The 12844-nt window shown below is 33.5% G+C and overlaps 1 protein-coding gene across 5 annotated transcripts in view; it reads right to left on the bottom strand.

The window, feature by feature from the left end:
* Positions 1-12844, bottom strand: part of Drip (aquaporin homolog protein drip) — a 77900-nt gene that overhangs the window by 6630 nt on the left and 58426 nt on the right. For all 5 annotated transcript variants that reach the window (XM_068772209.1, XM_068772210.1, XM_068772211.1 and 2 more), the window contains one exon: positions 5259-5402. In XM_068772209.1, coding sequence (XP_068628310.1) covers positions 5259-5402 — 144 coding nt within the window. The remainder of the gene's footprint in view (positions 1-5258; positions 5403-12844) is intronic.

The following is a 12844-nucleotide window of genomic DNA, read 5'->3' as shown; positions in this document are numbered from 1 at the left end:
CAAAGAATACAATGGGATTTTAGGTTGTAGGAGTCCGGCATAACTATTTCTTTAAATTCGCAACTGAAGAGTATTCCATGCACTATGTACTCATGGAACAAACTAAAGGATTATACTACAAATACTGACTCCTTCCGCCACGCCTTAATTTGTTGATCTTTGAATTTAACGAGCACAATACACTTACATAGTCGGAAAATAGCTAGAGATCAATTACGTCAAGCGTTCTTGGGCCCTTGCGTTCTGTGGCTTGGCCGCTTACCAAACCGGTAAGGTAATTAACGACCCGAGTTACCATTCCCTAAGGAGCAGACAAGGTTAGTGAGCTTTATTGGAGTTATATACGAGTTTTGGATGAGCTCTCACATTGAACGCGACGAATCTATAAATGTCTAAAGATTTCTGTTAACCCATGTCATAAGGATCGTATGCTGTAACCGTTTTCATTAGTCGATAGGATCCAAGCATTGATTTTTTTGACTCAGTGCCTAAAGACGAACTCATACAAACAATGTGTGTTACCAGTGATGACTTATAGCTCAGAAATGTGGTCTCTTATAACCAAGCCTCATTAGGAAGTTGTTAACTCCGCTCGGTGTTATGCGCTTTATAACTCACAAACAAATGAATCTTCGCCCTATTTTTCTCTTATTATTTTCAGCCGACGGACGCCCACTGCGAGGCATAGGTCTTCTCCAAAGATTGTCACGACGACCAGTCCTGCGCTGCCCTCAACCAGCGACTTTTCGTGACCTTAACTACGTCGTCGGTTCATCAAGTCTAATAGGTCCCCATCTACGCCGTTCGTGGTCGACCCACGAGAACCTTTCGGCCTACTCCAAGGCCATAGGTTGCACAAGCGATGTGCCCCGCCCACTGTCACTTCAGATGATCATTTCGAAGAAATGCTCTCGGTGATCTTTTTTATTAGCTATTTTTCCTTAAAGAATTTAATCGTTTGTTATACCGCGTACCGGTAGTGTACATATACGTGAAAAACATGCAATCTTTACATTTGCGAAGTGGTAGTAATCCTAAAGCCTGGCAACTGACATTTTCGAGATTCGATACTTTAAAGCGCCCATAAGTCGGAATGCTAAATCCCTGTTGAGTGATATGCCAACCCGAAGTCCTCCTGTGGGCTTTTGCGCCTAGAGCTCCGCGGCCTCCAAATCCAGTAATTTGAGTTGGCACTTCCGAGCTAGCACTTGGGTTAAGATACGTAAACGAGATTAGAGCTAAGTGCTTTCTGTGCTTTGCCTGCAGAATCCAGATTCTGGGTGAAAAAAAATCACAAGTGTAATATAGTAGCGAGAAAAGAACTTTATAATTCCCAGCCGTAATCTTATAACGTGCACCAAATGCTATGTTATAAATGATATCCAATAAGTACTCGATATGTGCAGCGCACATGTGCCTGTTTTGCGCAATGTTTCGCCACATTTCATTAAGGCCCTAAAACGTGTTCCATACAATTTACGAAGTGCGTGGATGTTGATCGATTGCACACGTGTCGGGCGTGATGTTGTTTGTCACTGTGGAGTCTTTAAGTCTAGAGAAATCCTTCTTATCGTTCCAAGGGACTGATTTGACTTAATTTTGTTCGTACGAGAATCTATAAGGTTTTTTTAAAGCCATTGTAATTTATTAACGTTTGCAAGTATACTCGGCTATGCTAAGAATAACGTATGCGTCTTTTAATTTAAAAAAAATTGCAACTTATGCTTATACTGTGACTTGCTGTCTTCCACTCGCATAAAACCCTTCTTAATTATTTTTTTACAATAAAAAAATTATACACTTGTTATACGTATGAGAACAATAGAAAATATACATATAGTGTGTTTAGTGAACGTTTTTGACCCCTTTTCGGCTGGAATTTCATAAATTCCGTTCTCAATTGACCTCCACTTGGCGAAAGAAGTATTTCTACCAAATTTGAAGTCTCTAAGACTCGTGGTTCCAGAGCTATCGTGCTGATTCAGTACAGAACAAAACAAAATTTTTAGTAAGGGTGATTGCTTTTAGGTAAAACTTCGAAGGGGTGAACGTATAGTTCTTTTGCTGGTACTATATGGTACACTATTTGGTGGTACTATGGTACACTCTAATAAACAATTAATGGCTTCGGAAATTATAAACAACGTAATGGTAATATAGTAAGAAAAACCGTAATAAAATTTGACTTACTACATATTAAAATTAATTATTGTTTTCTATCTGTGTCTGCAGAATTTATATCGATAGGTTCTATTAGCCTGTCGCATTTCAATTGAAAAGAGTAATATATCAAAGTCATCAAACATAGAAGACGATAGAAAATAGGTCTATAAGCCATTAAACGTTTTGCTGACAAGTGAAGCATACATTCACCCCTTTAAAGATTATACACCTATTTCCAATCACCTTGTATGGAATATATATATTTGCTCATTAAAAGCTTCACCGCCTTTTAAAGCGTATGGGCCTTGATAACATCTCCTATCTCCGTGAAATGAAATATTATTCTTAGTAAAAATTTATATCAAAAGAGGTCAAGGTCCAATTCGGATAATTATAAATTGCACATGTCGGTATTAATTAGAAAAAAAAATACTTCATTTAACCGCTGTGTTATTTGGCTTAAACGTAATTATACATGAAAAATGAAAGGTAATTAATTATTATTAATATACATCCAAAAATTTCAGTCACTTTTAGGGTTATAGCAATGATTGCTATAATTAGCTTTGTTAATACAGGGTGATTGGAATCATAAAAGTTTTAAAATTTTGGATGTATAGCACGTTTATCAGCAAAAAGCTTTCAATCTTTTACACTCATTTCTAATCAATCTGTATAGCGTAAACAGTCATGTTATCGTAATTTATATTTTGTGACAGGCCAATATCTTCTGGTAATATAAAGTCTGCAGGGACAGATAATAAACAATTATTAATTTTGATATGTGATAATCTGAATTTTGCCCTCAAGGTGGTCAGACGTTCTTGTTAAAGTCTTCGGAAGATGGCGAATGAAAGCCGCTTCTAACCGCGTAAAATATGTGGAAGAAGCTTGTCAAAAATGATAACGAATAATGAATCAGAATTTTGAAAACACTTGTTCTTACAACATTATCATGCCTTATTTATTTTCTCTGAAACCATTGTTCTTTGCATAGTATGTACTTTACATTAATTGATTGCAAATGAGATAAACATTCACACATATTAAACATTTACACCTATAACCAATCATCCTGTATATAATATTACACTAGATTTATGGTTAATGAGAAAATTTTGTAACTTGCCCTCATTATAAAAGTAACTGATGAGCTTGGCAAAGGTTATGAACGTAATAGTCCCTAATTAGGTATATTTCGTTTATAACCTTTCTGTCAAACTGACTTGGTTCAATTACGTTCAGTAATACCACGGAATACCACGAAAGTTATTAGCGGTATACGGAAATCGATGTGGATTTTGACAATTTTGATGTTGTTATCTAAGGGAATAGTCGCACCGCGTCGAATTGAGTCGACAAAAACTTAAAGAAACTTTCAATGAAAGTCAAAAAACGTTCAATATTGCATAGGAATGTTGACAAGTAAATATATATATATATATATATATATATATATATATATATATATATATATATATATATATGTATATGTATATATATATATATTTATAAATGTATTTCAAGTTTTCAGAAATAGATTACGTAAACTTAATTGATCGATGTTCAATGTGTCAATATATTTTTTGTCAAAGTTCTATTATGAGCTTGGTCTCGATACATAACGCTGCAACAACCCATATATCTCTAATATGAACCGCAATGTCGGCTTATAGATAATACAAGTAATTGCAGTTTAAGTTGATTGATGTCGACTTTTGTCAAGCTCGTGATGAGTTTAGGCGGCTTAAGACAGCTGCGATCGTTGCGTTCTCGATTAATCACAACTCACGCATCGATGTCTCGTTATTGCACACGCGAGTCGCGCCGCGAGCGAACTAGTTAGCGGACTACAGGCGAGCAGGCGAAGGTCGATGCTCCAATTCGATTCTTTATACAGAGATCATCAGTGTCATGGCGAGCGACACTTTTTATACTTCTTCTCTATGAGAGAGTCATAAATACATACTATTTTTAAGGATGCATAAAGAATAAAATGTAGAGGGTGATTGGTTATATGCGTAACAGCTTTAAAGGAGTGAATGTATAGCGTATTTGCTGTTAATTAATGTATGGTACACGCTATCAAAAATTTTACTGTTTTAGAAATATTAAATGACGTAATTGTAATATAAATTAAAAAGAATCATAAGAAATAAAAACCGCAGACTTTATAATGCCCGAAGTTATTGGCCTGTCCTATTCAAATACAAAAAATAATTAATACAACATATCTCTGAGTGGCCTCTATATACAGAATGATTGGAAATAGGTGTCAAAGATTTAAAGCTTTTTGCTCATAAATGTGCGAATCATTCAATAATTCTTTTAATACCGGCCGGCTATTACACGAATGCTTCACAGTTCTACTATTGTGAACTGATTGTTATTCGGACATTAAAGATTGTATTTTATAAAATTTTAATACTGTGCTCTTGTATTTTAAGTAAATTAAATATTTATCAATTTAATCGCCAATATGATACAACGCCATCTATAGCTATTTTTTATAACTCGGCTATGTGCATCCTTATAACATTTTTTTTAATTATCTAGAAAAATACGATGTCTCCATATAAGGAAAATTAATTATGTGTATTTTACGCAATTTATATATGGTAAGGACTTGTAAGTATGTTGTTAATGGGTTGATTTACATAATAATAAGTAATTACGAAAACTTATGACTATAATTGTTTAATATTCATTCGTAAGTTTTTTTTCTATAAAATATAACTAAATCAGTCTAAACATAAAAAATTTTCATATACTTATATATCCATGGATTTAGCATTGTAAGTCTTTTACAACTTTTTCTAATTCAATGCCCTTGGTATTCGTGAGACAAAATTAATTTGTCGTTATAATTATTAACTCTCATTCATAAAGTATAGTAGAAAAAACAAACGTTATTAAAGCTGGTAACTGCGAAAAATTATTCTAAAGTTTAAGACTGCACGAACGAATATTGTTTAGAGGTAATGAATATTGTTGAGAGAAAATGAATATAAAATATATGCATAAGTTTTAACAATATTACATCCGAACAATAATTACATGCTGTTCAAATTATAATTATAAAGATAATACTTTACCCTGATGAAGGCAGCACCGGCAACTGCTCCTACCGCTTGCGCTACCACGTACAGCAAGGCCTTCAGCAACTTGATGTCCCCGGACACGAACAGCCCGCATGTCACCGCCGGGTTTATGTGTCCGCCCGACACATGGCCGATCGCCTGGACAATAAAAAAGTTACATTTGAAAATCGATTCTTTCTAAAAAAAAAATCAATTTTTTTATTGTTTATTATAAATCATCATCATTATTTCAACGGATCGGTTGAAAGGGGCCTGTATCTGTGTGAATATAGGTATTTTATTTGTTAAAGTAACCAAAATAGCTGTTGTGAACTTAAATTATTACTGTATGACCTATTGTATGCTCTGTTGTTTGTAGAGAAACTTGATCTTAGAATCGCAGTTTATTTAAATATCAATACCCATTTAAACTTTGCCTTAAAAATCTACTTGTAAATCTGCTAAGTATCAATTGTAGCCCCATCATATAAGGTTAATTAATATAACGCAACAAGCTTTTTCTAATATTTTATTGGTTATTTCTTAAATATATTTTAAGTAAATTATTTATAATTTAGTCAGTTATATGACAATAATCTGATCGATAAATTCTTTTATAAAAAATATTTTAATCTTTAAAAATGATTAGATGTGTACAGGTAAGTGTTCTTTGTTTATCCTAATTTAAATCGTTAGTAATGAAAATCGTGACTGAGACGTCTGCGGGCCAGCACGAGGTGCACTGGCGACCTCTGCCTCCTCTATTTAATTGCGTTACTGTTATGTCCCGTTGTTATGTCAGAGGTTAAAATCACTGTAGTCTGGAGTTAAAAACAAATCATTTGAATATGGAATGATATTTTTTCTTGTAATACAATAAGTCAAACGAAACAACCTCTTAGACGGTGTGATAAATAAAGATTGACGGTCGGGTCAATGACGTATGATTTTACCAGTGAATTTTTAAAATGAATAAAAAGACCCTGAAATAAATAATACATTTTATAAATAACTGTAAACACAATTATATACGTATCATAAATACTACACTAAAATAAATATTATAAATGCTAATATTATCTAACGATTATTAAAATGCCTATTAATGCCGAGGAAAATGATAGCCAGGTGTGATCAAGTTATATATATATATATTATATAAAGTTGTTTAAGCCCATAGATGCCCCCTGAAAATGAGCCGATATACCATAATCGACACGCTTTTCGGGGGAGTTGGCGACTGCGGTGTGGTATTATACGTATATATAGCAGGCAGAGGACGTTGCTGACCATTCCCTGGAAACTTGTTTATGAGCAGTGGCAATCCTATATAATTAATGCACCAAAGTATGAATTATATTAGATTATATCCCTGGAATCGAACCCGCGAATTACGATTGCAACTCTCACTCCTCTACCGCTGGGGTACCACTGCTCTGCTATATTATATTTACTATTTTAACCTAAACAAAATCGCAGAGACATCACTGATGGCTTCCGAATTCATATTGGCGTTCGAATTTAAATTCGAGAACAATAATTCTAAAAGGTATTGTGGCCATAGTTGCCAGGAATACGGAACTTTCTCACAAGAATATAAATAAAACATATTTTATTACCAAGCAAAAAAATTATAGATTAAAATATATATCAGTTTTAAGTTTTTATTTAAAAAAAAAAACATAAAGATAATATGAAAAAATATAGTACTATAGTTGGTCACTAGTTATTCGCTATCTGTTAACCAGTTTAGAAATATATAACATTGTATAGCTGTAAGTCTTATATCTTAAATAAAATAAATATTGGATCCATTCAGTCAGTGAGAGGTTATCGGAATTTGGTATAGGTAATATATCTCTATTAGTTAATTAACATATAGCAATAAATTGCTTAACGTGAACACTTTGGCAAATATGAAATTAATAACATAGTTATTAGTTACGAAACATTGGAGAACCCGCTCGGTTTAAGGTTTTAGCGAAGCATTGATCTCTTTTATTCTACATAATTGATTATTATCAATTAGCCACTTCAAAGTCAAACCGGCCGTTAAATTTAATATGTTACATCGCGTTTATTTTATTGCCAGCGAAATGTGAATCGGAAACAGTCGTATATCAAGATAAGAAATAAATGCACCAATAATTAACAAATATAAACATTGACCTGTCACGCTGCGGTACTATTTTAATATTATGTGAATTTATAACATCATAAACTAATCTTTTGGAGTTGAGATTACAAAAAAATATTAGCAAATGTATTAGTTGATTTATAATATGTTACCGTTGTTTTTTAACTTGACACAGATAAGCCTTGCACCGAAGTGACAATGATTTATTGTTTTAATTATAGCATGTATGTGCAATATTAATTACTGATTAATCATTCCATAATTTAACCATAACATCAACATACAAACAGTAGCAATATTGCACAAGTACGCATTTGTTATTGATTCTTTCCATGAGACATAAAATATCACATGGGTACCTAAAAACAATATTGAATAAGTGAGTTTTTCAACTATCGAATGAATACATTTATTAGAGAATGAGATTAATTTTTAAATAAATCTCTGTGTATTAATTGTCGATTGTGTTGATATACTTAAATTCGTTATTTTGTCCTAAAAATAAATCACAAGCTAAAAACAGTTTTTAATTTTAATTTCGGTTGGTATTTAAAAATTAATATATTTGAGACTGTCCCGAATTCATTGAACAGTTGGTCGACCTACAAATGTTGTAATTGTTTTGTAGATAATTGAAATAGTGTGAAATGTCAGTCACAGATAATCTAAAATTCGTCTTTGACACACTACAAGGATTTTGCGTACCACTTAATATCGGGCACCGGAAATTGCGCATTACATATTTAATCTTTATCTATTTTATTTCAAAATCTAAAAGATTAATAATGCTGTCGGAAAATGTGTGTCAATTTTGTTTCTTATGTTTTATTGTTACATATAATGCGATAAAATTTGACATCGTTTTTTAACAGAAAATAGCTGAGTAAATAGTGCATTTGTTAACAAATTTAGAGTATATTCATAACAAAAAAAAAATTAGATTTTTGCTTTTCCTTTCTTATCGTATAGATAAATACTCCTCGCATAAATCCATACCTGAGTTTTAGGCATGGATGTATATAAATAAAATGAAACGTTTTCTTTTCGAACAAAAACATGCTAACAATATTGAGATTTTTACGACTTAGCCCAATGAGTAAGATATTATTAATTTTGTGTTATTGTGTGTTATTTTCGCTTTTTACTTTGAGAATTTTAGTATTTACTTCTTTAAGTTGGTTAGCAGTGTTGCTAACGTAAATAACATAAGAAATAGAAGGCTGGTAACGGGTATAAAGTACGAAATAGGCAGCAAACTGGTACACCTTTGCGGCATAATTGCAGGGCCACGTGTGTTGCGGGTAAATGCCCATATAACAAGCTCATACGTTTGGTACCGCACCGGGCAACATGTAAGCTTGCCCCCCACCTTCCCCTCGGTCACCGCACGATCAAGGGCGCCTACAATCCCTGATAGTGCAGTATGACGTAAGTAACAAACCTACCGAGTTCACACATTCAGCCAAATATTATATAAAAATTTACTTCGATCTTTCAAGAAATCTCCTTATCTATATGATTACTATATTATGTTGCCATCGAGCTTATTATTATAACTAGCGATATAGGCTCATTAATTGAGCCATAGTTCACCACGCGTATTTATTAGTTTTCGCATCTATCAGATTTTTTGCCCACAAACAAACCGGTTTTCTTAAGATCTATTTCTTGCGCCGCGAGCTGGAGGATAGTTTTAGCTGCTCCGTTCCGTCAGTCCACCGTCACGCACGCAGCGGGCGGTCAGGCCTGCGTTCCTCAGCTCTTTCGGTCGGATTATACCACCCCAAATCGAATACCTCTCACGGATCCTTGCGGCCAGTCATTCTATAGGGCCTAAGAGACCTTCCAAAGCCGTGAAATAAACATGTAGTCCACAATCAATGTTTTTAATAGAACCCTCATTCTTTGTTACTGTAAACATCATTGTGTGAAATGCGAATGAATAAACAGAATTGTTCAAGACGTCAACAAATTTTCACGCATCACATCTGTCAGTTTTTTTTTTTTAATTTATTATGTCGAATCCAGATCTGCAAGCTCCGAGTTCGATGGAGCTGAATAGCCAGAAAGGTTAACAACGTCCAACACAAATCGAATGTAACATTATATATGGCCAAAAAAAAAATATTCAGTATTTGACTTTAACATTACGATAACAATTTAGAAATGGAAGTATATCGAAGTAAAATCAAACAAAAAAATGTTATACAAAATTTTCCATAAAAAAGCCTTCAGGTTATAGCTTGCGGCACAATATTACGGTAATACACATCGCTCGTACGTACGTGTCAGTGCTGACCTGGGCCGGACATATTAATCCGTTTCCAGTAAATATATTCACAGAGTACTTAAGGCTGTTATAATAATTTTCTCTAACGAATAATTAATAGTATAATCGAATACTCGAATTTATTAAATTCAATGCTTATACGTGTTTTGAATTGTGCCTGTATAATTTATATTTATAACATTTTACGATTTTAAGAACGAGATAAGAGAGTTCTATGGAGTCACTTTTTATTTGAACACATACTTACAATATATATTCAACAATTTCAAAGACTGACTAATAACAAAAATGGAATGCATACGGGTACTCCTTTTAAAATTAAAGAAAAGAAGAAGAAAGAGGGAAAGGGAGAGATCATATCTTTCTCTCTCTCTCACTTTCTACCCTACCATAAATCTAAATTGAAGCAATCTGGCTTCAATTATTTACAAAAAATGGAAGAAAGCTATCTCTTGTTATATACTCATTAACCTGCATATGTTGAATTCTTTCATAAGACTGATCGAACAGTATATATACTGTTACTAGAATCTAGCAGTGTCCGAAATGGTTAACTTCTTTAATAATTGATATTTATTATTAATAATTTACTTTATGTACGGGACAGCCACACTCCAGTAACATGTGTCACTATGAAGCTTGTCGAAGCAACTAGTAAATTCGAAAGAACATTTTCGAACATTTTCTGTCCTGCAATGTCACGATGATAAATGAAAGTCTTGAACGATACTACGAGCAGTTGAACAAACGATTGATTGAGCTGTCATCATTAATTAGGCAAGTTCATTATCACATCGTTAAATATAATTGTTCCCATTAACACGGCAAAAAGTTGGCACGATAACATGACCCGAGACACAATCACAATAAGTGATTACTATTTTTAATGAGAATACATGCATCTAAGAATACATGATTTTTTTAACTATTTCATTTTTAAACAATGATTTAAAGCAATAGTTTTACCGATATATATAAATGTATGTTAAAAGAAACAAGGTTTCTAGTTAACAGTATGAAAATAATGTATGTTTATAGTTATTTATGTACAAGGACAGGAGGTATAATATTAGAGGCATTTTTTAATTGGATCTGTCTGGGATTCTCCCTTCACCTTGCCCTATGTCTTTGCCGAATCTTTTATTGTACTCAGTATGGTGCAGCATTAAAGAATGGCTTGAGTTCCATTAGAGGTTCAAAAGTAGAATTTACTTGGATATATATTCAGGGGCCGCTTATAGCATGTTATATACCTTATAGCATATAAAGGATTTGGTGGAGGCATCAGTTAGCATTATCTTGAAATCATTACGTGACTTGTATGTTTATAAAAAAAATAAGGCCTGTTCACTAAATAAAATATCTACGATTGAAAAAAAAATATTTATATGATAACATTTTTTCGTAATTATACACACGAAAGGGTCTCGAGTGGCGCCCACGGGTCGGTAAACGCGGCGTGGGTAGTCCTTCCACTTGGTGACCCACGATATAGTAGAAGTTGTGGGAAAATGCTTGATGCGGGCAACGCAACACCGGCCATCGTGGCTATCTAACGGGGACGACTATGCTTTGCAATGGGTGTCATTCGCATAATATAATTATGATTGCTGATACGTATGAATTTACATTAAGCAATGAACAAACCGAACGATACGGAAATTGTTATCGAAGTATTTGAGTGTCATTATTCCTTCACAAGTTAATAAGTCAATAAGAAATGCTGAGCACACATGTATTGTAGCATAGTTAAGAGGTGGAACTGTATAGATCGTAAATAGATAGTGCTTCAAGTCATTGCCGATGCCAACCGCAAACGCTAAATGACTTTCATACATAGATAGTATCTTAATGTTTGGATTTTTTTAATACTCTTAGATACTGATCATTTACGACTAGTGTTAATGCGTTTGAGTTTATCAGATATTTCAATTTTGACACTAAAATTTAATGAGCAAATCACAAGTGCTCTAATATTCTGGAGAATAATGACTGCAACTTGAAATAATAAGAGCCCGAATTGATTATCGATAATCGAACACTTAATGTAGAGAGACTTTAAGAAATACATCCTAAGACCGTCCAATTTTTTAGTATTTGAAACAAAACTGGTGAATAATATCCAATACTAAACTGGATGTATAGTAAAGCTGAAGCCTTAACACCCCTGGACTAACAATCTGTATGGGATATCTCATTCACCATTTAGTGCTCAGCTCAAGTGGAAAATGACCCTTTCAGGGGCGCGATCCTTACTTATTATACATTTAGATCAAAGAATGATAAACTTCATAATTATTATTTCATCCATTGCTGGACTTCCCTTCTTCATTCACCTTCTCCATAGAATTCCATTAAGCGAATTGCATATACCATCTAATGATGATTGTTTATCCAACTAGTAGTTCGACATCCTACACTGCGCTTGCCAGTCCATGGTATTCAGAATCTAAAGGTTTATCATAGGAACGCTATGTGGCCTGCCCACTGCAGCAACAAATTCGCTTTTTTTTTATTCTTGTCAATGTTCGTTAATATATACGCATCTTCTCATTCTTGGTTCGATGACGTAGAGACAACCTTGAGTATACTCTATGACTCGTAAAAATGTTTACTATAGTATTGGAAGGCATGGTCCGCGGAAGACGATGGATGCAATCCATTTCCAACTACAACATACTGCGGCTGAAATGATGCTGATAGTACATGGTCGTCACTCCGGCCTTTTCATAGTAGAACCATGTAAATTTCAGCATTTGGCGCAGGGCCCGCTAGATGGATCAAGCCCCATGCTTATTCCCCAACAGTTATATTAGAACAACAATACAATAATATAAATAATCACAGCTTAATTGGTTTTTAATACATTTGTAAACAAATGTTGACATCTGTTAACAAATGGCGTTTACCGTGAATTGTTATTTAATAAAGGCAATGTGTCAACAAATTTAAATGGCAATAGTAAATATGTTTCGTGCGTAACCTAAAATAATTGAAATAAGCTTGTCTTTATTAGAGTATATTAAAATGATCACTAAAGTACTTGAAACGAATTTATTATCCAATGAGCGGAATATTTAATGAGAATGTCTAGTGCTATTGAATTTGTACTTAATGAAATTAAGTTATTTATGTTAACACAAGAGTATAAATATCAGATTTAATTGATATTTC

Source organism: Battus philenor, unplaced genomic scaffold (genome assembly GCF_028537555.1).
Source record: "Battus philenor isolate CCGP_79_NKW_IND1 unplaced genomic scaffold, ilBatPhil1.0.hap1 SCAF_5, whole genome shotgun sequence".
NCBI lineage: Eukaryota > Metazoa > Arthropoda > Insecta > Lepidoptera > Papilionidae > Battus > Battus philenor.
Note: the sequence above shows the minus strand (reverse complement) of the source record. Positions and strands in the feature narration are given on the sequence as shown.